Source organism: Diceros bicornis, chromosome 1 (genome assembly GCF_020826845.1).
Source record: "Diceros bicornis minor isolate mBicDic1 chromosome 1, mDicBic1.mat.cur, whole genome shotgun sequence".
In the NCBI taxonomy this organism is placed as follows: domain Eukaryota; kingdom Metazoa; phylum Chordata; class Mammalia; order Perissodactyla; family Rhinocerotidae; genus Diceros; species Diceros bicornis.
The window spans coordinates 60,890,568-60,918,028 of NC_080740.1; the positions used below are offsets into that span (position 1 = coordinate 60,890,568).

Sequence of the window (27,461 nt, forward strand, 5' to 3'; positions counted from 1 at the left end):
GCTATGTGGAGTGTTAAATGCCCCATTTCCAGCATTGGCGCTCCAGATGTGGGCAGCAAAGGACAACTTATCAGAGATGACAAGGGTACTTGGTGCTAGGGGTGTAATGGGGGCGAAGACAAGCATAGTCCTTGGCTTCACGGAGCTCACCTCTGATTGTGGAATGCGTGCACACATGCAACTAAAGGTATAAATACCAGTTTGCTGAGTGTTCCAGCAAACTTGGAGGGCCAGAATGCTGTGGGGAAAATGTAACAGAGGGACTTACCCCTTCCATTCTTACAGAGAATGATGGTGTGACTAGAACACACTGAATTCACTCCCTCTCTCCTTCCCTGCCTCACTCCCTCGTTTATTAAGCATAACTGCATGCAAGAGACTCTGACAGTGGAGATATAAAGTTTAGTGAAGCACTATGAATCGATTGGACTTTCCTTCTTAAAAGTCATCATCTGATTTTTCTTTCAAACCAGATTTGAAGTCCTCGTTTTGCAAGCTTTCCGCGAATAGGTCAAGAGAGACAGCCTTCCTCTGAACCAGTCCCAGCCTGGTGTGACACCAATCAATTCTGTGTTCATCTTCCCACCATGAACTGTGTATTTGCACAGTATATGAGCTTTTGTTTGTATTGGTTGGCTGGTTGTTTAATTAGGTATGTTTTATATACCTCTGTTCAGTTCTAACTATCTGTCTCAGGTAATTTGCCTCCAGAGACAGAATAACCTCATTTTATGCAGCTTTTAATATAGTACTGTGTGCATGTGGTTGTTCAATTTTGTTTTTTATGGTAATGCAATTTTTGAGTTAGATTATTTTATTCTTTCCTTTGGGACTTTGGTGAACTGTTGTGTAAGACTTAGGCTACAGGAGCTTAATCATTTTAGTTGCTATTTAAACTAAAACTTCAGTAAGTACACACATAATCTGCATTTCTGTATAGGTAAGATAGAAAGCCCCCAGGAAAAGAGAATGTTGGTTAAAGTAAGAATAGTGAAGGCTAGAAAGATTTATGGAAGATCTGAAAAATCTATGTGAACCTTCTAATCAGTCACCACTCTTATTCCAAGTATGTTTTTCTAGCAGGCTGCGTGATGCAGGTAAAAGATTGAAGCAGCCCTAAGTTTGAATTTGGGATCTGCCCATTACTAGTTGTGTGAGTCTGGGCGTGGTTTAACCACAGCTGTAAGATGGGGCTTATCGTACCTACCTTGCAGGATTGTTCTGAAGATGGAATGCAATAATAGTCCTCCCTGATGCACTCCTGGGTTGGAAAAGTTTGTGCCTTTTAATTTTTTTCCTACCCTAGGACTTCTTTTTCCTTATGGGTAACCTTAACTTTAGTGGGTGTTTCTTTGAGCCTTTTTCTTTGTCTCGATGGTGTTCCTTTTCCTATGGTGTCATGACTTTTCAAGTCATCTATGAGGTGAGAGTGAATATAGGTGCAATAAGTATATATGTGCAAAGGGGCTGCTAGGGGAGGATTCCATTTTCAAACTATATATGCGATAACCTATTGTTTATATTTATTTCCTATACAAGATAAAAAGCTTCATGCACCTCCTTCCAATTAATGGTCTCAAAAAGAAGCCATGCTAATTTTAAATTAAAGTAACATTACTTGTAGTTTGGTGTATAGTGTGTGCGCATGCACTTGTTCGTGTGTCTTTGTGAGATTGTGTGAATGTAAGATTGTGTGTTTTCCAAAAAGGATCATCTTACGTAACAGACTTTGTTTCTGTGCTCAGCCTCTAGATGGCAGTTTTGTATATGTTAGTAACCATTAGAGGGTCCACTTGAAAATTAGCTGCCTTTATATTGACGATTAGGAGTCAGTGCTGGGTGTGTGTTTTTTCTGTGGAAGAAATCATCATGGGAATGTTACTCCTTAAAGGAAAAGTATTCTAAATGACTCATTCTTTCTCTAGAAATTCCTTCTTCCCACCCTTTTATGACGATCATCTCCTACTCACTTTCCTGCAAGAACAAGCATGCTCGGTTAATCTAGCCTCTGTTTAAACATTACATTTTACCTTGCTGTCTAAACTAAAGTGTCAGGCTCTTTGCTTCAGGGATGGCTTATTTGAGGATGGTGGAGAAAACAGATAAGTGATTCTGGCTGTCCAGTGTGTGCTGAGAACCTGGCAGTCCTGCTTTTCCCTCTTGGTGCAATATGTCTTTATCTTTTGCAACAGATGAATCTATTTTTCCTGGTTTCAAACTTCCCCACCCCTCCCCTTCTCGCCCCTTGATTGAAATAATATTTGATTTTGCCTTCCTGCTGGTTGGATTACAGTGCTGGTCTCAATACCACTGACATTTCAGAGAGGAAATGGCTTTTTCCTTCCTCAGAGGGTGTTATACTGCCCTGACTTCCATGACTTGGGTGGGGGTTGAGAGAGGGGAAATAGCGTGCTTTCTGGATTGCTTCTTGGCTGTTCTATAACATAAGCTAGTTGAGAAGTTCTTGGAATCTTTAGAATTCGTGTAGTTTGAACTTGTCATTGAGTTTTTTTTTTTTTTTTTTAATTAAATGAGAGCGTGTTTCCTGTTTGATTCTAGTTTAAGTAAGAATGTGATGTGATGGTTAATGGACTGTGGTGTGAAAAAAAGCAAACTTATTTCTATTCGTTAGTCTGCATTGTGAAATTTGGGTTTTATTGTTTGTGTATACCAATTTCTAAATATAAAATGAGTTTTTTAATCTAAACCAAAATTTTGCTGTTACATAAATCTGAAGAGAGGAGACAGTTCAGCCGGTGAATTCCATTTATGCACATTTCTATTCATCATGAGATAGAATAGTAATGATGAAAAAAATTGATAAATGAACTAGAAGATTTCTTGAATTAAAATATTTTTCATAGTTTCTCATCAACAGTAGTAATAAGTGTTCGCATTCTCCCTGAGTCACTCATCTTGGCAATTACTAATGCTTTCACCTGGTGCAGTGTGTTAAAATTTGCTTGCTCCTGTGACCCCAGTGCCCAGCATCATGGCTGGCACATCATAGGCACTCAATCAATATCAATTTCATTTAAAGCCCATGCAACTTCATGTGCCATACATTTGTTTGTCTGGGCTTCCTCATGCTTTATGACTTCAGTCTCCTTTAAAATAAAAATGTGGGGAATTATTAGACGTGATTGGCAATATTTACTCTTTGTACTATTATTATTGCTATGGTTGTAATTATTTTAGGACCTTTCCTCCCAAGAGGTCAGTGCTGAGGCTGTAATAGGTTATGATTGATTCATTTATTATGATCAGATCCTTTCTAAATAATTGATTAGAAGCCTGCTTCTAAAAACTTCTTAAGGGGTGTAGAGGAGGTGAGGGAGAGGGGGATGGAGGAAGGGCGGGAAGAAGTACCTTCCTCCTTCTCTCCTTTCCTCCCTCCAGAGAGAGAATGAGAGAGAGAAATGACTCCCTGCCCCTAAAAAACTGATCCCCCTGGATCCCAAGGCCTATACACTGCATGCACATGGGGGCAGTACAGTATTGTGGTTAAGGTATGGGCTCTGCTTTAGACTCAGGGAGACTGGATTCAAGTTGAGGCTTTGCCACTTACTAGCAGTGTGACATTGTGCAAGTAATTTCAGAGTCTCAGTTTTTTTAAGAAGTATAATGATAGTATACCTCATTGTGAGGAATAAATGATAATGCAAATAAAGTCCTCAGAACAGTGCTTGGCCCATAGTAAACACTCAATAAATCAGCTACAGTTTGTGGGCCACCGCTTTGCAACTCACTTTGTCTGTCTCACCTGTACCCTACCCAGTTTATCATGGCATATTATGTATTCTCAAATTCAAGGGTCTGTAATGCACAAGGACCTTCAGTGGGTCATTATCTCAGATCATGCATAGTTGTGCAGATTCATAACTTTTTATCTCCAGAGAGTAGATTAATGTTGCCCTCCAGTGATGACACTGTGTCTTGAGTATTGGGGAAAGTGGGGAAAGTAGCCCACGTTCCTCCTTTGTCGATGAACTGGAGATGCTCTGCTGAGTTTGACTATAAGGTGAGTCAAGAATGCAGACCTGCACCATTGTTGGTCCTAGAGTGCGAGATGACTTTATAACATGCCACGATAACCTGGGGTGGAGCTCAGGTAGAGAGAGGCAGAGAAAGACAGACACAGACACCAGAAGTTGTAAACTGGTAATCCTCAGACATGTTTGGTTTGGCTTGAGTAGCGTTTGAGGCAACATTTTAAAATTGGAAAAGTCCCATGTGCCAGCTGTTTATAAAGCTGAATGGTGGATGCCTCCTTTAGATGGGGCATGTGCTCTCCACTTTGCCCCAGTCCCCACCATGCCCTGTTGAGCCCTACCATGATGACAGTTGACAGCTGCCAGTTTGCCTTGCACTTGCACTATTGTTTTTCCCATGGAGGGGAAATACTCCTTTGTTCCTATGACTCTACCAAAAAGTAAAAATGCAAAAGAAAAAATAAAGAGCTGCATGTTGTAAGGAAAATGAAACCAAATCTGTTTTCCTTGGGGCCGTAAAGAATTTATCCATTTCACTCATTTTGCTTACTTGCCTGATCTCTATAGACATTTGAGTCTGTAAACTTGTAGACAGACATGGAAGAGATGGCATTCTCCAAGATTATTCTGCATGACTTTGGCCATATCTTTGTGTAAATGAAGATCTGCTGAACCTTGAACCCTTATGATGGTCCAGAAACTGTTAGGGGTCAGTTGTCCCAGTAGCACTTTAGAAACAAAGGACCACCACTTGCTCTCCCGGGCACTTGCACAGCTCTTCTCACCTGTGAGTAGCAGCCTGTTCTCTAAACCTTCACCGTTCCCCCGTCTTCCAATAGAAGCATAGAGAGGGAGGTTTCATACACAGGCTGTGAGAATGTGTGTTTCTGTGTGTGCCATAGTTCTTCTTTTACTCTGAACTTGACCCATGTATGTGTCGTCGTGTGGTTGAAAGCTGGGTAATGAATTCTTGCCAACGGAAGATTTATAGTCTTATGAAATGAGTAAACCCTAGATCTTTGGAGGTTGATTTAGAAAGAAGAATACTGTTAGATTCCGAGTGTGTTTGTTTCAGTGGGGTGGAGTTAGTAATAGCATTTCCTTGTCCAATAGGAAGTGGGTAAATTGCCAAGCCACTGAGGTCGCTATTGTTGACTCAGATTCAGGAATAAGATTAGAGTAGGGAAGCTGTCGAGTAACCCTGGAATCAGGGCTGGTGGGGATTCTGCTTGCTCGTGGCTGGTGAGGAGGCTATGAGCTAACATCAGTGGTCCCAGGCTGAATGTGTTGCTGAATGATGTATTGATTCCTGGGGGCTCTTTTTGGAGGCCAAAGTTGGAGGAGATAGGGTGATGGGTGGCAATTTGCCCTGTGATAGATGAATAACTATTTTATGCATCACCCCTATGATATGAGAGGTGGGGTGCCAGCTTAGAGAAAATCGTAGTTCCTTGTTCATGATTGTCAAGCTGATCCAGATATAGCACTAGTCAAGGACTTATTCAGAGTGAAAAAGAGGTGCTGTATTTTAAGTAGAATCTTAGAAATGAGCTCTAGACAGGATTGTAAGTCATTTGTTCCTTCTCTCATCTGGTGGGTGGAGGGAGCTCCGTGGCAGATTTTCTAGGATTTGCTCAAGACCCCTTCTTTGTCCTTATTAATTACCAGACGTTAAGTTCAAAAGGGGGGAGGAGGCCACTTTGATGCTTTACTCAGGAGGAAAAAGGAAATGGTCATGATGTCAGAGCCTGTGTGTCACTTCAGCACTAGGTCTGCCTTGCTTTGTGGTAGGGGTGTGAATTTCAGTGGTGTATGTGAGTGTTTTGGAGGTGGGGTCATGCGTATCAGAAGCACCTGTGGCTCATTTCTTTTCCTTTTTAAACTATACACACCTGCCCTTCTCCCTCCATCATTTTGACCCTACCCCAGTCTTACCATCCTGTTCCCTACCTACCCACCCCCCATTTGCACCTGTGATAACAACTGATTTCCGGAGCATTTACTGTATGTCTGACACTTTGAAATGCATTATGCATATCTCATTTAACCTTTATGACAACCCCACGAGGTAGGTACTTTCATCATCTGAATTTTAAAGAATAGCATAGAGTAGTTCAATTACTTGTCCATTGGGCTTACACAGCTAGGAAGCACTCGAGTCAGGATAACTAGTGAGCCTAAATTATTGATGAGAAGTCATATCTCTTAGGTATTTAAAAACATTTTTTATTGAGGTGTAATCACAGTAAGATGCACAAATCTTAAGTTTATAACTTAATGACTTCACACACACACACTCCTACCTGTGTAACCACCCAGGTCAAATTATAGAACATGTCTGTCACCCCAGGAGATTCCCTTGTGCCCCTTCCTAGTCATTGCCCTTACCCCTTCCCCAAGACGAAATCCCTCTTCTAAGTTCTGTCAGCATAGATGACTTTTTCGCCAGGGTTTGAACATCATATAAATGGAATCATGCCGTTTGTAGTCTTTTGTGTTTGCCTTCTTTCCCTCATTATTAAGTCTGTGAAATTCATTCATGTTGTTGTGTGTAGCAGTAGTTGGTTCTTTTTTATTGTTGTATGGTGTTCGATTGTTTAAATATACAACAATTGATTCTCTTATTGATGGATATTTGTTTTTTTGTTGTTGCACATTTTGGCCGTAATGAATAAAAATTTTCAAATGTGTCTTTTGGTAGACATATGTGCTCGTTTCTCTTGGGTATGTATCTAAGGTAGAATTGCTAGGTCATAGGGCAAGTGTGTGTTTAGTTGTAGTAGCTATCACCAAAGAGGTTTTATCAGTTTATTCTCCCACCAGCAATGTATGAGTCTTCCGGTGGCTCTACATTCTTGCTAGTCCTTGGTATTGGTGGTCTTTTGAATGCTCTCCATTCAGGAGGCTGTTTGTTATATTTCACTGTGGTTTTAATTGTTTTTCCCTAATGAATCATCATGTTGGGCCCTATTTCTTATGCTTTTTGGCCATTTGTCCTCTTTTATGAAGTGCCTATTCAAGTCATTTATCCATTTTATTAATGGGTTGCTCATTTTTTTTTTCTACTATTTTTGTGTTGCCATTCTTTACATATTATGGATATGAGTCTTATTGGAGATGTAAATTACCAATGTCTTCTCTTATTCTGTACTTTGCATTTTCACTTTCTTTTATTTATTTATTTTTTGTGTGAGGAAGATCAGCCCTGAGCTAACATCCGTTGCCAATCCTCTTTGCTGAGGAAGATTGGCCCTGGGCTAACATCCATGCCCATCTTCCTCTACTTTATATGTGGGACGCCGCCACAGCATGGCTTGACAAGCGGTGCATCAGTCTGCGTCTGGGATCCGAACCTGTGAACCCCGGGCCACCAAAGCGGAGCATGCGAACTTACCTGCTAACGCCACCGGGCCGCCCCCCCTTTTCACTTTCTTAATAGTGTCTTTTGATGAATGGAAGTTCTTCATGTTGATGAAGTCCAATTTATCCATATTTTTTCTTTATGATTAGTGCTTTTGGTGTTCTTTTAAAAAAACTCATTGTCTTTCCATCTCTTGGGTATTTTGAGGCAGAAAAAAAAATGTGGGGAACCACTGCTGTAGAAAGTAAGCTACAGTCACATTGGACACTATTAGATTCCTGTTTTGGGATTGGCTGTTTGCCTAAAGTGGTGTTCTGAGCCCTCATATTTATGTAGCACGTTAGGTTTTACAGAGCCCTTTGGCATTCCATCTGATTTGATCCCATGCAGGAGCTCATTAAGATATTTGCAAAGGGGCCTAGTTAATTTTGAGGGCAGACGACTTGGGTGGTCAACATGAGCTCTCTGGGGGCTGCAACGCCTTCACATTTGCCGTGGCCTTGTGCGAAAGGGTAAAGAGTTAGACTGCTAGGTTCAGATCCTTGCTCTATAACTGTAGACAAGGTACTTAAACCCCTCTGAGCCTTGGTTTTTTCATCTGCTAAATGGGAGTAATGAGAATATACTTACCTCGTGATGTAGTTGTGAAGATTAAATAAATGAATTTATATATAGTGCTGAGCACAGCATCTGGCACATAGTGCTGGGTTATTATTATTGTAGTTGTTCTTTTATTATGGTGTTTGATAGGATCGCAATTCTTTGTAGAGCTAGAAAGAGCTCTATTTACTCCATTTCTGTTTTATTGTTTTACATTTCCTTTCCTCCTTCTATACCACTCCCCTCGAGAGTTCTCTCCCTTTCTGTCTCCACTTTTGTCATGAAAAGCTGGATGCATTTCAAACATGAACTAAATTGACACCCCGTATTAGAGGGTCTGAAAGTGTGCCATCTTATAGGGACTGACTTGGAAAGTATAGGGTCATTGAGAGTTTTGGTCTTTTTGTTTTGTTTTGAGGAGTGGTGGCCAGTAGGGGCATAGGGAGGGTGAATATGGAAAGAAAGTTATTGCTTGATTCCCAAATAAAGAAAGTTGACCCTTTTACCTTGGTTCAAGGAAATTCACACATAAGAGATTTATATAATAGTGGTTTAAATCTTAATGAAGGAAAAGAAACTTGGAGCTGAAGGAGTGTTTTGTAAATGCCTAGAAAGGATACCATGATCCAGGTGTACATCCAGGAGGCTGAGAGAAAATTATCTGAATTTGAGGTGATCGGATTAGAACGAAGTGTGTTAAATCCACTTTATTCAGTTCTCCACCACCCCCTCCCACAGAAAAAGGGAACAAAACCACATGTGGAAAAGAACTTGTATTTTGATATTTCTTCTTGAAATTAAAACAAATCCTTTTGACCTTCCTGGATACTAAGGCCAAGTGGCCCACCCTTCACAGCCTCTGAGTTTGTCTGAACTTCCTCTTTGTGGCTCTGGGTGGAAATTTCACACTGTGTGCCATGAAGTTGATGTGACATCTGCAAGGTCCCTGAGATCTTGGTATGCTAGGCAACTATTGTGGTCTCACTGTTTGCTGCTGAGCACCTAGCAGGAAATGAACTGGAGACACGTTGGCTGCTTGACCCCAGTGTAGAAAGGAGGGTGTCTTTGCTCTCCAGGGCAGGGGAACAGGAAGGAAAAGGGTGGGGGTGGGTGGGGGTGGGTGGGCAGCCCAACGTGGTGGGCGTCAGACCTAACTGTGCATCGGCATTCACCTGATGAGTTGGTTGAAATCCAAATTCCCAGGCCCAGCCCGGAAGTTCAGATTCAGTAAGGTGGGGTTGGGCTGGGAATCTCCATTTTAAGGAAAGGCCTGATTTTGAAGCCGGTGGTCCAGGCACAGCACTTTGAGCGACACTCAAAGATCCAGGTCGAAGGACTGGAGAGTTGTGCAGTGGACTGCAGCTTCATAGACTTTTTGTCTCAAAGCCATTAAAGCTTTGTGCTTGGCTCTTTGTAAGGTGGAAGAGGAGAATCAATCTACTGTGTCCCCAAACTACAGGGTCAGCTCTGTAGAGCCGTGGCTGCCGGCAGACTGCAGCCACTGAGTGGATCTGGCACACTAAATAACTGGGCTGATGGTGGGAAGTGGGTACCTGGGTCTGAGAATGAGAATTTCTGAGAAGAGGAGGGAGAGCCCTGGCAGATGCTGGTGGAGAACAGTTATTAGTATCTCCTGAGTTCGTGTTAGGGTGCCAGTGCCCAGTGTGGCCTTCGCAGGAATGACCACCCTCTCAGGAATCAGTGTCCCTCCCATCGCCTGCCTCTTATGCTCAACACACCCACTCATCCACCCATTTACCCACCCTCCCTCCCACACACTCCCGCCCCTACCACCACCACTCCTCTTTCTATCTCTCTCTCACTCTGTCTCTGTCTCTCTCTCTCTCTGTCTCTCTCACACACACACACATACTCATTCACAACCTCACACATTCAGACGTCTACCCTAGTGCCCCTCAAATCCAGAACCCCTCTGTACTTAACATGCTCACATCTTTGAGAATGTTGTTTCTTAGAGGATATTGAGGGATGATCAATGAAAAGATCTAATGTGATCTCTAAAATATGTTCAACATAAAGAGATCTAGCGCATTCGTTGGAACTATAGAAATAAGCCAGTGATTGTAAGTGGGTCAGTGATCAGGCTTTGGTGCTTGTGGGGCCCGGGGTTATGCTGCTGAGGGCGTGGCTTAGCCTGTGTGTGTTTCAGTACTGCACTTCTCTGTGACCATTAGCAGTGCTATGGACTCAGATGGTAATAAGACTTAATTCTTGCTCAGTGGACTTCTTCCTCCTTTTTAGGCTTTCTCAGACTTGCAAGATGAGCATTTGAATCAGCAATTCTTAACTTTTTGAAGGTTGCAGTCTTCTTAGTAACCTGATGGACAGTTTGAATTATTTCTACAGAAAAAAACATACATTTGAAGGGGGGAAAGTGCTTTATGGACTCTCTGGGGCCCATCTGTGGACCCTAAGTAAAGAACAAGTCCTTTCATGAGCCTAGAGGGCTTTTAGCCCCTTCTCCCAAGTTCATTTGTATGGCACAAGTCTCTTCTTGTGGCGTGCCATCTGTAATGGGAACTCAACAAACACCGCTTGATATTGTGTGCATTCTTTCTGGAGGGTTTGTGCTCAGTTTCAAAGAGCAAGCAGATTTCAATGAGAGAGTGAAAAAAGCTGATACATCTAAAGAACTTAGCAGCTGACATGGCAAGTATTCACTTAAAAAATGCTGTATACATTTATGGGCCGGCCCCGTGGCTTAGCGGTTAAGTGCGCGCACTCTGCAACTGGTGGCCCGGGTGCGGATCCTGGGCGCGCACCGACGCACCGCTGCTCCGGCCATGCTGAGGCCGCGTCCCACACACAGGAACTAGAAGGATGTGCAACTATGACATACAACTATCTACTGGGGCTTTGGGGGAAAAAAAAAAAGGAGGAGGATTGGCAATAGATGTTAGCTCAGAGCTGGTCTTCCTCAGCAAAAAGAAGAGGAGGATTAGCATGGATGTTAGCTCAGGGCTGATCTTCCTCACACACACACACACACACACAAATACTGTATACATTTAATATAATCATAATTACAAAGCTGATTATCTCCATAAAAATTCTCCACGTCAAAAGCAGTTTAGGAGCATTGGACTAGATGTTAGGAGACCAGGATCCCTCCAGCTTAGATCTTTGCCCCTCTTTGTGTCTCAAGTCCAGTAATTCCATTCACTTCCATAAATATTTATTGGCACTGCTGCTCTGAGTAAAGCACTCTGTTAAGCATTTTGGAGAATAAGAATGAATAAGATTTCAAGGAACAAATAAGTTCTAAAGGGAATCACCTTACTCATCTTGTCCCTTACCTGTAAGTAAGGGCCTATCTTCTACATTTCTTCCTGCCTCCCTAAGGGAGAAGGGCTTAATGAGAGGAACTGGGGAGATGGCTTTAATTTCTGAGACTGGAAGGGGGCTCAGGAAAGTGACAGGTCTGCCTATGTTCGTGCCATTAACCCACATCTCTCACTTTGTTGAGTGGGTGTTTCTTTAAGGTTCACCTTCGTCAGGATCTCTCTGGTTGTGGTTCTCGGTTCATATCTGTGTCCTCCTTTCTCCGCAGGCCAGGGCTTATCACCATGCAGGCGTTGTCAGAAGAGGACCGGAGGCTCTGGATGGAAGCCATGGATGGCCGGGAACCTGTAAGTAACAATTCAGGGAAGTAGAAGCAAGAATGAAGGTCCTGAGTGTTGGTTGCTTCACTGTGCAGTAGTTTCTGCTGGTGCTTCAAAGCCTTGGGTTCTCAAGACCAGTGTACCAGAGGGAGTGTTTTATTCCCAGGCTGAAGTTTGTAGATGCTGATGTTGCTTCTGTGTGGAGGCAGTCCCTGAGCTTTGGCCTCAAAGTCTAAGGCTTGGTTTCGGCATGATACTGCGCAGAATTCTCCCTTTGCCAAGGCACTTGTAGCTCCCTTAGGTCTCTTAGAGGAGGCAGAGTCCTGTTGGGCGTAGTGAATATTTATTGACCATCAATGCCTCCATGAAGTAGAGTGTAAAGGATTATCTCAAACCCATTTTAATGGGTTACATGATCATAAAAATGTATCTAGATTATGCAGCATCTTTTATCATCACCTTCTGGTTCAGCCTCCCACTGCTATAGTAGCCCACATCCCATTATAAGCAGTGGGGTTATCAGGGTCGATGGAGGAGTTAAGCCTGGTAATGTGATCTGTGCTCCCATTTCAGAGATGCTGGCTTCCTCTGGGTGATGTAATCTTGTGTTTCTTCTGCATCTTGTGACATGTAAAACCCACAAAAAGCCCTGGGGAAGTCCCTAGAGTCAGAGTAGTCATCTTACTTGGGTGCCAAGGATCTCAACTCCAGTGTTCAATAAATCTCAAGGTTACAGAAATCCTAAGAACACAGTCTAACCAGGTCCCACCAGTAAAAGATAAAAAGAATCCACAATCTCAGAGGGCCAATAATTATCACATGCAAAGGCACTATCCAGAGGGGCAAATGTGTGCAAGGGACATCAGGCCGTGGCCTCCATTGACTGTAGAACTCTGCGTCAAGCTGGGTGTCCAGTAGAGGTGATTCCAGTTCACTTATGTGTCTCTTTCTCAGCCCATCCTGGTTAGGTGATCTATATTGATTGATGTACCTTTCTACTTAGCCATTTTGTATATAAACATGGAACTCAATTCAATCTACGGAGCATAAACAAATAACTAGTGTTTGTATAACATTTAATAATATAGAGCAGGATTTAAAGATTTCAGCACAGTTTGCTAAACTTGAATTAAACATTGTTTAATCTTAATTCTTCTCTGGGATAAAATAAAGATACCCCTGATTTTCTTTGAATATGTTGTTACTGACAGAAAACTCTCTCAAAAGCAGATATACATTTCTTCCTTTAGGGCTTGGTGGGCACAAGAACTGCCTGATGTGAGAGGTCTTTGAAAGCAGCTTCCTAAATAGTCCTTCATATCTTTACTATTATCATCTCCCATTAGTTGAGCACTTTTTTTGTGTGTAAGGCAGAGATTTGACACATTATATCTCTTAACTCATTTATTCCTCCTAGTACCTCATGAAAAATAAGTGTTATGATTCCATTTCACAGATGAGGGAACTGAGGCTTAGGAGAGGTTAAATAACTTGCCCTATGTTACGCAGAAGTAAGTGGCTGTGTTAGTAGGATACAGGCTAGGTTACTGAACACATAGACTCCCAAGTACAGTGGCTTAAATAAGATAGAAGTTTATTTTTCCCTGAGAGCCCAGAAGTGAGCCATCCATGCCTGGCAGGGTCGTTTTGCCATCCTCAACCTGTGGTCTCCCAGGTTACTCCAATTGTTGCCATTTTCCAGCCAGATAATGGAGATGAAAGTATCCAGAACCCGGAAGGTGCACACATCATTTCCATTGGCCCAAACATAATTATATGACCACATATGTCTGCAAAGGAGGGTGGAGAATCTAGGCTGTACATAGGCAGCCACGGGACCAGCTGGTACCCAGGGCATTTTATCACTTCGAGGAAGAAAAAGAGAAAGAATACTGTGGGGTGGTTAACAGTTTCTACCACAGTGGCAAAGCTAGAATTTGAACCCACGGCTAGCCCTAGACGTATTTGGTTTTCATCTTGAATAGAGATAAAATGTCAAATTGCCTTCTAAGAATACTCACTCAGTTCGTTTTTACAATACTTTCTCTGACTCTCTTGAATGTTTCTTCAAGCTGTAGGGGAGGAAATACCCAGGAAGAAAAATCCTGTCAGGGCATACTATTCTTGTTATGGATAAAAAACACACTACTGTTGGTCCCTCACCCCCACCCCAATAAGCTGGGATTCTAAACACTCCATTTAAAGCCTCCCCCTCCTCCCTCTCCCCACGACTTGGTATTTGCTCTCTGTATATAATTGGTCTTCTTACTAACCACTTCAGTTTTCCTGTAGATTAACATCTGGCCTCTGCAGATGGAAAGCGTGCTGTTGCAAGAAACATTTCTTTGCTCCAGAATGAACACATTAAAACATGTTTAAACACAAAATAATTCTGTTTCTAAACATAGTATAAAATTATTTCCTCACAGGAACATATAGCTCGCATTGAAAACCACACCTCTGTGTGCTTTTTAGTTTCCTAAAGAGAGAGATAAATACAGACAAATGATGACTGCATAATTGGCAGGAATAATAGGCTTAATTTTGTCTCCCATCGCTGAGAGCTTCTAGGAAACATTACTGGAGATGTATACCCCGTAAACAATTAGCAGCTTCAGTTTTAATCACCATCTCCCTAATTAGTTAAATCTGTCTCCTTGGGAGTTTTGGCTTTGGTAAAGGAGCAGAAACCTCTTTCTCTAGCTGGTCTTAGAGTCTTTCCCTTATTTCAAGGAGATGTTAATGGTGGCATCTATCTTTTGTTTTTACGCTTTAGCTCAGTTGTTCTGTGATTAGTTATTCAGTGTTGCATTTCTTTTTGAGGGGTAAGGTAATTTTGGTTTCCATCCTTTTTGTTCTTTCATTGTTCAGTAGCACCCCAGGATGGTTCATTAGGAAAAAAACCTAAATGAACCCCAAATCAGTTGATTTTTCAATGTTTCAGCTAATTGTTACATAAATTATAGTTTTTAGTACTTAATGACATTCAAGTCCAAAGAAATGTCAAATATCTTTATGGTATTGATGAATATATAATGGAGGAAGAAATTAGAGTTGTGCTCCTATGGTGAGAATTGTGGATTTTAGCTATGTAATAAATTTGAATTCAAATGAAACCCAATTCAAACTTGCCTGAGAAAGAGGTGGCTATGTTGGCTTACATAACTCGAAAGTATTGGGGTATAATAGTTCTGGCCCATCTGAATCCAGGAACTTAGATAATATTTGGAGTTGGTTTCTTCTTTTGTGTTGGCTTCATTTCCAACGGGTTCTTTCTCTGTAGTGCTGATATGCTTCCTAACTGTTCAGGCTTAGATCTTATTATCAAGAGCAGGGGTTAGGAAACTTTCTGTAATGGGCCAGATAGTAAATATTCTAGGCCTTGGAGGCCATATGGTCACTGTTGCAGCTACTCAACTTTGCTATTGTAGCTGAAAAGCAGCCATGGACAATATGTGAATGAATAGGTGGGGCCATGTTTCAATAAAATTTTATTGACAAAAACAGGTAGAAGGTCAGATTTCAGTCATGGGCCATAGTTTGTTGATCCTTGATCTACAGGTCTAGTGAGAAGAGAGCTTTACTTAATAATTCCAAAGACGTCTCGTATTTGAATTTTATTGGACTAAATACTTGGCTAAGATGATGAGACAGATGAATTGACCAGGCCTGACTCACCTGCCCACTGCATCAAAACTGCATAAATGGGGGAGGAAGGTTGGCTTCTCCTCAGCCTTGTTATGTGAGGAAGGGAAGTAGACATGAGGTAGGCAAAAATGACACAGTTTCTCCCTACTCTGATATCTATATTCCATTAAATTTTCTATTCAAAGACCTTGCTTTTTGATATTTAGTCAAGAGTGAAAACCATAAGTTTACCAGAAACATCATACTTAATGGTGAAAGACTGAATGCTTTCCTCCTAAGAATGGGAACAAGACAAAGATGTTCACTCTTGGCACTCTTATTCAGCATAGTACTGGAAATCCTAGCCAGTGCAGTAGGGCAAGAAAATAAAATAAAAGACATGCAGATGTGAGTCTACAACAATTTTTTAAAAACTCAATGAGCTAGCTAGTCAGATAGTTTTAAAATGATTCTGCTGGATTTTCTTCACTTCGTATAAAATCTGATTTGACAAGCTACAGAGAGTCACCTTTTCAGCCGCGTGAGCTTTCATTTTAATTGTCTGTAGCCATTGTCTCAGGTTTAAGAACAGACTTTCCATATTAAATTGGACATGGAACCTTAGTTTAAGCTGCGTAAATACTGCAACTGAGAGAAATTCTAGAGACAGCAAATTTCCTTTTTCTTGGTTTATAATGGCTAAAGTTTTCTCTTCCTTTCTCTTTGCATATTGCTCATAAGCATGTTTGCTAAAAGCAAGCAGATTAGAATCGCTACCAATCCACCATCATTGCTAACACATACACCCCCAACCTGAAGTATTTATTTTTCTCTCTCCACTGTGGAAAGATGACTCAGCAAGTCAGTGGGACTAATAGGGTGATCCACAGCCTCAGAGGTTGGATCAGCCTCTTCAAATTGCTTTCCCATGTATTTCCCTAGCTGTGATTAGTGGTCTCTGCCTGGAATTTCTTATATTACCTTCTTATTTTAGAGATATTAGTCCTTCACATCTCAAAGGTTCTTTAGTAAAATTAAATATTTCTCCACTTTGTGCCAGTATTTGAATCTCTCTTGACAGCCAGAGGGTTAGAAGGTTGGTAGATGCCAGAATTGTGTGAAATTACATTAGGAAGATAAGAAACAGGTGGTATAGCATCCAAGGTTGTGTGTAAAGCCATGTATTAGTTTGAAACTATGAAATTGCTGCCTTTGCAGGTCGAAAATGGACAGATATTGGCGATTTCATATGCTTCAACCTCATGGCTGTCAGCAGAAAGAAGCCCACACGTAGGCTGGTATCACACTCTTATTTGTATAAGAGGGAATGCTGCCTAAAAAGGCCTGTCAGTTGTTGATCTTGGGTAGATAATCCAGGTCTTCCAGCTTCCAGCTCGATGCTATTTTTACTACAACACACACACTGCTGAATTATTAGGAAGTTGAATGTTATCTTTGTTGTTAGTGCCATCATTGAGTGGATTCTGACTCCTAGTGACCCTGTGTACAGCAGAGTGGACCGTGCCCAGTCTTTTTGCACCATCCTCTCACCTTCCAGAGCTGTCAGACAATGCTCCACTGCTATTCGTAGGGTTTTCATGGCCAATTTATTTTGCAGGTGGGTGGCCAAGTCCTTCTGTGTAGTCTGCAAGCTCTGCTGAAACCACTCCTCCATGGGTGACCCTGCTGGTATTTGAAATACTGGTGGCATAGCTTTCAGCATCACAGCAACATGCAGCTGCCACAGTATGTCAACTGACAGATGGGTGGTGTGGTTCCCTGATCTGGAAATGAACCTGGGCCATGGTGGTGAGAGAGTTGAATCTTAACCACTAGGCCGCTAGGGCTGGCTGAATGGTATCTACCCTCACTTTTAAGTGGAGCTACTCTGTGTGGAAGAAGGGAAAAGAGAGGGAGACCAAGGAAGATCCACTCCTCTAGTAAGAGGACAAGATAGCATGGCTTCCTTCTGCCCACCTCCATTTCTTTAAAGAAATCTTCTATTTTAGTCCTTGTGGACTTTGAGACTGAACGAAGGGTACCCCTCTCTCACCTTTATCTATATGCCCAGGCACTAGCCCCCGAGTTCTTCAAGAACTCAGAGAATCAGTGGGCAGTTGCATTGCATCTTAGGCTCTGCACCTGACGCCTGAAAGAATGAGCTATTAGAGTGTTTAAAGGAAAAGGTAAGATTGATTATTATTTAGATGAGATCTCAGGATCAGAGGCAGAATGTCATGGTGGTTATGAATGTGGGCTAAGGCAGCCTGACTTTAAATTCTTACTCACCACTAAAAGTTCTCTAACACTGGAAAATGACTTAGTTTCTCTGAGCATGTTTGCCTGCACAATGGAGATAGTAATACTACCTTCCTCTAATTTTGTTTTGTAAGGATCAACGTATATGTAAAGTCAGCACAAGGCCTGTACATGCTGAAGTGCTCATTAAAAGTTAGTTCTTACTATTGTCTTTTTGGAGAGAAGGGACAGATATTGGGATACCTGGGTTCTCTTTCTAGCTCCATTTCTAAATTATTTGGTTCATTTGAGCACAGAGTTTATTTAAAGTCACCTTGCCTGGGCTCACCAGAGTGCAGGACAGGGACTGTTTTCACTAGTGTGGAAAAAGTGATTTCATTTAGCAGTCAGTCTGAACTTTCAGGCTATGAATGGAGGAACATGAAGTAGTCTTTAGCCTCCTTTGGTACAATGCAGCCCAGGCCTGGCAATTCATAATCCCAGCTGTACGCTAAGCGCAGCTCACCACTCCACTGCTGATGCTTACATTTCCCTTTCTTGGTAAAATAAACGATCAAAAGAGTGTGGATGGTTAAAAGGTGTGGGGCAGAATTGCTAAGCTCTTGTGTGATGATGCAAGCATCGCTCCTTTATGAGTGAAACGATGGATTGGAAGGATAGTTCTGCCCATTTTGTGAAAGCTCTCTTTGTAATATTACGTAGTATGAACTGATGAAGAGTCTGAAAGTGAGGTCCCCAATTTGCTTTCCATTTCCCCACCTCCCACCCCCACCTGGCCCCAAGCTGCTTGGATTGTACCTCCATATTATTTTGTTTCTTTTTCTCTTTCTGGGTCGAGAAGCTGGTTGCAAGCTTCATCTTTGAGTCATGTGAGTGTTTTTATATAGGTAGAATTCGTAATATTACATATTATATCACACCATTGTGCTCAAGTCTTAAAAGAAATTTAATAATTTTTACTTCTGTCCTTGTTCCCTTTGGTGAAATATCCTTCAGAAGAACAATTTCTCATGAAAATCAGAGAATATTTAAATGAACAACCTGAGCTACAAGTTGGGAGAGAAGAGGAGGTGAAGTGAAATTGTTTTATGTTGGAGAGTTGATGAAATTTTTCTAAGAAATGGAAATTCTGATAGCCAGAAGATTTTTGCTTGAACTTTAGGATAATAACACGCTGGTGGCACTTCCAGGTCTTAAGCATTCTTCTTTCAACGTTTAGCAAGCATTTCTAGATTGTCCACCAATCACTTTGGTGGACATTGAGGATACTGAGGTGAGTTCAGGCCACATTAATAGAAATATCATTTGTTTGCTGCTGTCTCTCCATTGCCTGGCACGGTGGCTGGCACAGAGTAAGCACTCAGCAAATATTTGTTGAACGACCAGAGGCAAAACTAAAGGGAAGGGTTGAGGATAACTGAGGTGTTTTTCTTAGAGAATTGGATTGCTTCCATTACCTGAGACTGCGTGGGTAGATTTGAAGTTATTTGAATTCCTTAATTGTATAGTTCATTTAGATACATATCTACCTACTTGTGCCAAAATTTAGCTGAGTGATCATTAATCTTTTTTCTGCCATGGATTCATTTGGCAATCAGGTAAAGCCTTTACACTCTTTCTCAGAATAATGTTTTTAATTGAATACAATACATGGTTTACAAAAGAAAGAAACGTAGTTACCAAAATATTAAAGCCATTTGTAGTATATGCTTCTTTATTACCACATTGAATAATAAGATATAAGGGCAGGTCTGAGAACTCCTATAAAATGATACTTCAGATTACTTGCAACGACAGTAATGTTAACTGGAAACATCTGTGGTTTCTATTGGTGACAAAGTCACAGATAATGACTGCTAATACTACTGTGGTTTGTTGCCCACATTCATATTTGAAGGAAATGCTAAATTTCAGTTAGAGGCTAATTTAGCCTCTAATGAAGGTTTATTTTTTTCCTCTGCCATCCAGGTTCATGGACCCCTGTATTCTGTCTATGGACCCCATTTCTTTGCAAAATGTTTTGAGAGACTTTCTTCTTGACTTTCAAGCCCTTGTCTCAGCTTGTAATTGTATATCAATTAGTGTAGTTATTTGATTAATATCAGTCCACCTGCTGGATTGGCATCTTCAAGAGGGCAAGAACATTGTCACTTTTTTCGGCTTTTGGATCTTTCATGCATAGTGTCTTGCACAGAGTAGGTGTTCAATACAAACTTGTCAAATAATCAGATGAATGAACCTAAGTGTGAAAATTCAAGTATGGTTGGTTTGGGGTGACTTGCTCTTAACTGAGGCTATTTCCTGGTAATTCCTCACCTATCTTTACAGATCTTCACAAATCTGCTGGTTAATATTCTCACTTCTTTGTTCACTTTGTGGGTCTAAATGGAACGCAAAAGCCCTTTTGATTTCCTTAGCATTTTCTGCAAACCTCAGATCACAGTTGACTTCATCTTCACACCACTGCCTTTCTAGGTTTGAGCCCCTCTTGTTTTAATTTTGATTACATGCCCTCCTTTAATCGTCTATCATTATTTTTCTCTTTATTGTTTTAGCTTAACCTTTGGGGAGTAGGATTGGTTGTGAGAAGGACTTTGAACCTTTACTTCTGAATTGTTTGAATTTTTCACAGTCAGCATGTGTTAATTTTGTCGTTAAATAAAAATCCTAATGGAGGGGGTCCCTGTGAGTCACGTTTATTCTTTCAGACGTCTCTCACTCTTTCTTTGTCATTGGCATTAGTTACAGTTGTATTGTCATACTCCTGCTGTGGAACCTTTCATTCCTAGCCATAATGGAAAGGAGAAGTCCCTCTTTAGAGTTAAACATGTAGTGTGTATCTCTCCAGAACTTTCTCTGTGTACTTATTCCTATACATCTACATCTAGAAATAAATTCTTCTGTTTCGTAGAATTTTTGACATAGTATAGCTTTTTTTTTAATAGTATAGCTTCACTATAGATTATTGAACCTTTAGTCTGAGTGGCATTTAGGTTGTTTTCAGCTTTTGATTATATTGTTACAAACAATGAAAATTCTTGTATGTACTTCAGTATCTACATATTTGAACATTTTTCTAGGATATATACCAACTGGAATTGCATGCTGAATGGTATGCATGTTTAATATTTTAATAGATATTGGCAAATTACTGTCTCCACAAACAAGTACCAAATTATACTTTCTCTAATCACTTACGAGGGTGTGCATTTTTTCTGCACCTTTGCCAACACGGTGTATTATGAGTCTGTTTGTGTGTATGTGTGTGTGTCAATCTGATGGTGTAAAATTGTATCTTGTTTTCATTTGCATTTCTCGAGTTGCTAATGAGTTGAAAATCTTTTCTTATGTTTCTCAGCCATTTGTATTTCTCCTTTTCTATACAGCAATGTATGTAAAGTAATTAGAACAGTGTCTGACACATGATTCATTCTATATATAATATTATGATTATTCCTTTTTTGAATTTATGGCCTTGGGATTATACCCATCATTTTTTTTCAGTTCTGCTTTCTAAAGCCCAAGGGAGAAACCTAACTTTTTCTATAGTTCTTTCCTTGGCTGATAGGACTTTGTCACTTCATCCTTGTTGACGTCTTATTTTCTAGCACCTCACTCCTGCTGCTCAGGTGTGGAGTGGTGAACCGCAGAGAGCACTCCTTATCTCTCACAGAGCTGCTGCTCTCCTGGTTCACTAGGCTGCATGATCTGAATGGAACCTCATGGAACTCTCTACTCTAACAACAGTCAGCAACCTGTCGGACTTCCCCAAGTGCTACCCAGGTCCTTCTAACTCTCAAGTGAAAAATATCCCATCCCTTCTCAAGGAACCACAGGAGCTACAGTTTCTAATAGCTGCAAGAGCTGTCAGCCCAAGAGTCCTGAGCCAGGTATGCCCCTCCACCTGGCTGATGTGTGTGCTCCTTTCAGCCTTTCTACTCTTGGTTCCATCTCAGAGAAGAGATGGAAGATGCGTGCCACTGTCTCCGCTTATCCTAGAGGGCAGTCACAGTTTCTCCTCCTCTCTATTTTGTTAACTCAACACACAATTTCATAATTTCTGGCAGCTCCTTCCTCTGTTTTTGTGGCCTAGATCAACTACTGCCCAACCTCCTCTGAAGAGGTTGGCATGAGCGAGGCTGTAACTCGGGAGGTTTCTGTTGCCAGTTAGTTGTTCATTTCAGTCAGAATTAAGGCTAAATTAAGAGTTCTCATAGTTTCCTCCATTTGGAAGATGACATTTTTGCAAGTCGAGAGTTTATCAGAGGCTCTGATTTTGTGTGTGTGAGCTCAATTTTTAAAATTTTTTTTAACTTTTCAGAAAATTTTGGAATTATTTCAGACTAATAGAAATGTTTCAAAAATAGTACAAGAATTCCGGAATACCCTTCATCCAGATACCCCAAATGTTAACATAACCACAGTATAGTTATCAAACCAGGAAATTAACATGATACAATATTATTATCTACTTTACAGGTCTCAAATTTTGCCAGTTGTCCCACTAATATATATTTTTTCTGGTCCAGACTCTCATCCAGGGTCACACATTGCATTTCGTTGTCACATCTCCTTAGTTTCATTTAACCTGGTACAGTTTAGTGACTTGGATTTTTTTTTTTTTCCTATGTGTGTGTCACATTTTAATTAAAGGTTTAAAAAAAAACAAACATTGAGGGCCATGGTGAGAACACTATTTCTCTTCTAGGCTCCTTCATTCTTCCTGGTTCTCTTAAGAAAGTCTCCACTAGGTGCGAGGATGTCACCAACACTGGCTAATCGCTTCTTTTTTAAATTTTATTTTATTGTATTGAGGTTGTAATAGGTTATAACATTGTGAAATTTCAGTTGTACATTATTATTTGTCAAGAGACTCGGCTTTTTAAAGGAACATTACCATCAGCAGATGTCCAGATAATTGAAATCCCCCATCAGGACAGTCCTATCTCTGTTCCCATCTTAGGGTATATTTGAGGACTGTTGTCAGTATCCTCCCTTCACCTAGGTAATAATTCATACCTTTCTGCAATCAAACCACTCAATGTTTCTATCTTCTTCTAAAGGCTCTCTGATACATACTCAATCTCATGCTTGTAGATTTTCTTAATACATCTATTTCTTTTGAACATTTTGTCTTCCACCCTGTCTACTCACATCATATATTTTTCCTTGTGATTTACTGTGTTTATTATCAATATTGTGGTTGTTGGTTTAAAGACATTTGAGGCCATAGTATGATCTTAATAGACATTCCATAGCGTGGCCTCCCACCTCTAGCAGCAGCACCAATTACTATTGGCCCTCTCTTAGATATTATGATATTATGGCAGTGATTCATGGGAGTGGAGATTATGGTTGGATTAGCTTCAGTTTGTTTTTTCCTCTGTGGGAAAGGCAGTTGATAAAAGAAATATCTTTTTAGACTTTGTTCACTTGAAAAATGATTGAACTGGCTCTTACGTCCGTTTCTGCAGCTTTCTCTTACACCCTAAAAGACAGAAAGTGGTCATATTTGTTAGTGATCAAATCAAGGATGGCATTAAAAAAATATATTGACGGAAGGATCTGGAGGCATTTTGAGTATTAGGAAGTCTATGAATTAGGTCGTTTGCTTTGTGGTGAGGTGTGGAACAAGATAAGCATTTTTGAAAAATTATCTTTGGGTTTGCTGAATCGGGCTCCAGTGTGGCTCATCATTGCCAGTGTGACCTCACTTTTTTTAGGTGTGTTCCCCAAAATCCTACCCCATCACCCTGGAAGAAAACACCAAAACAAGTAAACACATCCTAAAAGTAAAGCCATTTTTTAGTATGGTTTTAAAAATCTTCCCTTTTGGTCATCTGGAAAACAGTGCAAACGTGCGGTCTAGTCGTTACAGCCAACCAAAGGCACAGCCAAAGGTACAGCCGAAGGAACGCGGCCCTGGCCAGCCCCCAGCCAGCCACCATTGGTCCCGCGTGCTGTGTGGTCTTGACCCAGTGCCCAGAAAAGCAAGGTTCCCCCATCTTTACCTCTTTATTTTTAAAAGCAGAAAAGAGAAGGGGGTGAGGGGGACCAGAAACTGAGCTAAGTAAGATTCCTCAGGTTAGAAATATACCCTCTTATAATTAATCATTGCTAATTAGTTTTGTTTGCCCTATAAATCTAAAAAGAGCTTTACTTTGGCCAGACTAAGGAAGTCATCAATATTCTTGGGGTAAATTGACATGGATTTTTTTATTTGGGGGGGAGGGGTTGCCTAGGGTTGAATTATATTGGAGTACTTTTTAACTTTCTTTCTTGGAACTACTTTGCAGTAATGAATGCCATCTTTCTCCTGGTAGTTGTTGGCTGTGCCAGACATCTACATGGATAATAATGCCTTGCTTTGACAACTTCACCTAGTTCATACCTCTCTGTGTTGTCATCCCAGGAAAGTGTCGACTTACTGAGGGCAGAGATTGATCATGTCCTTTCTGCCTTAATATTATCTACCTATGGTGCTTAGTAGAGTGCTGTGAAACATAACAAGCACTCATTACTCATTGAATTAACTTTGAGGCAGTGAGTTGAGTTGGGTTCTGTTATGTAATCTACAGTTGAATTCATTTGTTGAATGTCTTGGGTTCTGGCGGTGATTGGAGCTCTCTGAATACAAATCTGTGAAGGCAAGGATCTTAATTGTCTTATTCTTCACTATATCCCTGGCACCTAGAATAGCCCAGGCCAAGATCACTGAGCATATTTATTAAAAATTCATGTTCAATAAATATTTTTTGAATGAATGAATGAAAAAAAAAGAATACTCAGGGTGTGTTTATCTTTTTAGGCACAAGCTTTGACCTTACTATATTTACTTCCACTCTGCTCAGGGTGTTGTCTCCATTTCTGAGTGATTGTTGGTATATGGCAGAAACCAGTGTGCTGCACCAGAGAAAGTCTCAGGTTAGAAGGCTTATTAGAGACTGAGGATCTGGAGTTGGTTGAGAGGTTTGTAATCTTTCAATTGTTGTATACTGTCTGTAACACCAACAGTAGAGTTAGGATGTATATGTGTGTATGTATATATGTATATATAATATTAGTATATGCATGTACTTGTGGATATATATTATATGTATTTTAATTTCTTACTATTTTTCCTTGAATTTATGAAAAATGCATAATTGTACCCAGAGCTCTGGTTCCTGGTGGTCAGGTTGCCGTGTTGTAAAAGAAACCGTGACCACCAGCATCCTTGTGGCTGTGCTGCAGAAGCTAAGAGTTGATAGGTAAGGGCTGATCTTAACTTTCCATTTCCTGAGATGATTCCTTTACTTTAGCCCTTTATTTAGGGTGTAAAAATATATACCTTAAAAAAAAGTGTGTATGTTTACATGCACACACACACACGCACACCCTGCAGTGATGAGGTACAATAGAGAAGTTGGCAATAGTCATTCATTATAAGTCCACAAATGGATTTCATTCTGTATGCAAGTGGATTCTTGTTGTCTTAGTTCATTCACTCCATTGCTGGTAGTAGAAGGGTTAAATGCATGGGCATTGGAGGCGGCCAACCTGAGTTTGAATCCTGATTCTGCTGTGGAGGCTTGAGCAGTTTACCTAACTTCTCTGAGCCTCAGTTTACCCAGCTGTAAAATGGAGAGAGTAATAGTACTTATGGCACTCAAGGAGATACCACAGTGTTCCACCTCAGTTCTACAGAGATTAGCTGTCCACTTGACAGTGAATTCCAGAGATTTTTAGATTTTATATATGTCTGCATATATTACATCATTGTCTAGAGACTTGCAAGGCCTATTCTGACTCTATGCTGACTGCCTTTTTGGGCTAGTTATAGTCAGTGGAACTATACTTATTCAGAAAAACCTAAGTATGATATATTTTATTTTATTTTTTTGTTTTGGAGCAGAGCTTGGAAGAGGATATACAGCAAGAAAGCAAAAACGTAAAACTAAAAAAAACCCAACTTGGGACTAAAAATTGGAGGGAAATGTGATTCTGAAATTGCCAGGCCAGTTTTGTTAATTTATGTCAATATGGTAACAGTACATTAAGCAAGCATAGACATGTCCTACTGAGTTCAATTTCCAGAGACAGTTGAAGCATCTTGGCGGAGGGGATTATGGGCTTACTTAGGGTGTCCAGTCTTTGTTGCAAAGGGCTCAGAGGCCAGGTGATAATATGTTCCTCTCTATGAACAGACTTAGGACCAGAGCCTTACCACTCTCACCAGTTCCAGTAAGACTTCATTTTTGCCCCTATCATCTCTTTAGCCCTAAAATCTAATCATGATGAGTATTGTGCTTTTGCTCTTCTGTGGTTAGGGCCAATATTAGCCCATCAAAATCAGTTTGGAGAGGTTAAGATCAATTTTACCTGGAATGTGGGCTACTTCTTTGGGTAGGTGTATCAGTCGGAATTGTTACTGGGTTCAAGACTGTTCAGAAGATTGTTCTCAACTCTGACTGCCACATAGTTGACTTGGTCTATGTACTTACAGCAATCAACAAAGGATGGGTACAAGTAGAGGAATTAGGCACAAAGGGCAAGTTTGAGGAGTGAGGAGGGAGGGTGGGAGCTTGAACTTGATTAAGTTCCACTGATTTGGTGAACAAGGGCTTTTCACTCTGGGATCCAAGGATGGCTTTGAGGAGGAGCATGGTGGTAATGTGTCTGAACCCTCTGGAGTGACATGCAATATGTTTGTATATGAGTGTGTGAAGGAGAAGAGCCCATAGCATTTCTCAGTTCATCAGAGGGTGCTGTTTCCCACTGCCATCTGGTCATTTCATGTGGACCTGGGCATTTCATGAGAATAAATATTTGGAGGAGAGCTCTCTGTTCTTAATACCCAGTAAAGTAACAGCATATTGTTTCCTCTGGGCCCATGAAGAGGACTTTGGAAGGCTTCACTGCTAAGTGCATTTGTCTGCTGTCTGCCTGCATTTTGAGCTTGCCCAGAGATAAAATGCAACTTCATTTCTTTCGTGACAAAGTGAGGGGTGACAGGCAGAGGGAGAGAGAGAACACACGTGCATTTGGGGGTCTCACCATTGGGTTTCCATGTCAGATTGATACCGATGATATTTACCTCATTTTGGTTAGTACTCGTGTTTTCCTTTTTGTGACTGCCACAGTTATCAATTAAACTCAGACTATTGGTGTCATTTTTTTTTTTTTAAACACTTTTTTGGATAACTTTCAAAAGTTTTGCTTGGAAGAAAAGTAGAATCAACATTGCATTTCCTGGGCCGGCCCCGTGGCTTAGTGGTTAAGTGCGCGCGCTTAGCTGCTGGCGGCCCGGGTTCGGATCCCGGGCGCGCACTGACGCACTGCTTCTCCGGCCACGCTGAGGCCACGTCCCACATACAGCAACTAGAAGGATGTGCAGCTATGACATACAACTATCTACAGGGGCTTTGGGGGGAAATAAGTAAATAAAATTTTAAAAAAACAAACAAAAAAAAACATTGCATTTCCTTTTTCCTGAACAACTCTTTTCCTTTCAGTTTCTATCCCCGGTTCAAACAAGAAATCCTTAAGGTGATCCTTTTTTTCCTGCATGTTATTTCTCGTTTGGTTCCATTACTGTTATCAAAGTGCTATGTTTTTGGCATTGACACCCAATTTGAATCATTGACCAAGAAAGTCAACTTCATGGTTATAAGAAGGTCTGTGAATCTGCACTTGTTATAGTTAAACTCATCCCAAGCTAAAATTATGATAGAGACCCATTTAAATTAGGGAAAACCTTCTCTCAAATAAATATAAACCCCAGAGATGACTGAGTTACATGGAGAAAAGAAACACTGGTTCTAGAATAGGGGATGGGTCCTGCGGAAGGATAGTATCTGTTAGAAGAGCCCGTCTTCCATCAAGACCAGGTTACTCCTATGGTACCTTTCTGGTGAAGTACTTTCTAGGGTGGTAGATATTTGGGAAATGTAAACTCGACTTTTTCTCAAAATGGTCATTGTCTTTGGAAGACCTTTGAGAAAGGCTGGATATGTAAAA

General features: G+C 40.8%; 1 protein-coding gene across 4 annotated transcripts in view; it reads left to right on the forward strand.

The window, feature by feature from the left end:
- ARHGAP26 (Rho GTPase activating protein 26) overlaps nt 1–27,461 on the forward strand; it is a 419,023-nt gene that overhangs the window by 146,209 nt on the left and 245,353 nt on the right. For all 4 annotated transcript variants that reach the window (XM_058543030.1, XM_058543040.1, XM_058543051.1 and 1 more), the window contains exon 11: nt 11,525–11,603. In XM_058543030.1, coding sequence (XP_058399013.1) covers nt 11,525–11,603 — 79 coding nt within the window. The remainder of the gene's footprint in view (nt 1–11,524; nt 11,604–27,461) is intronic.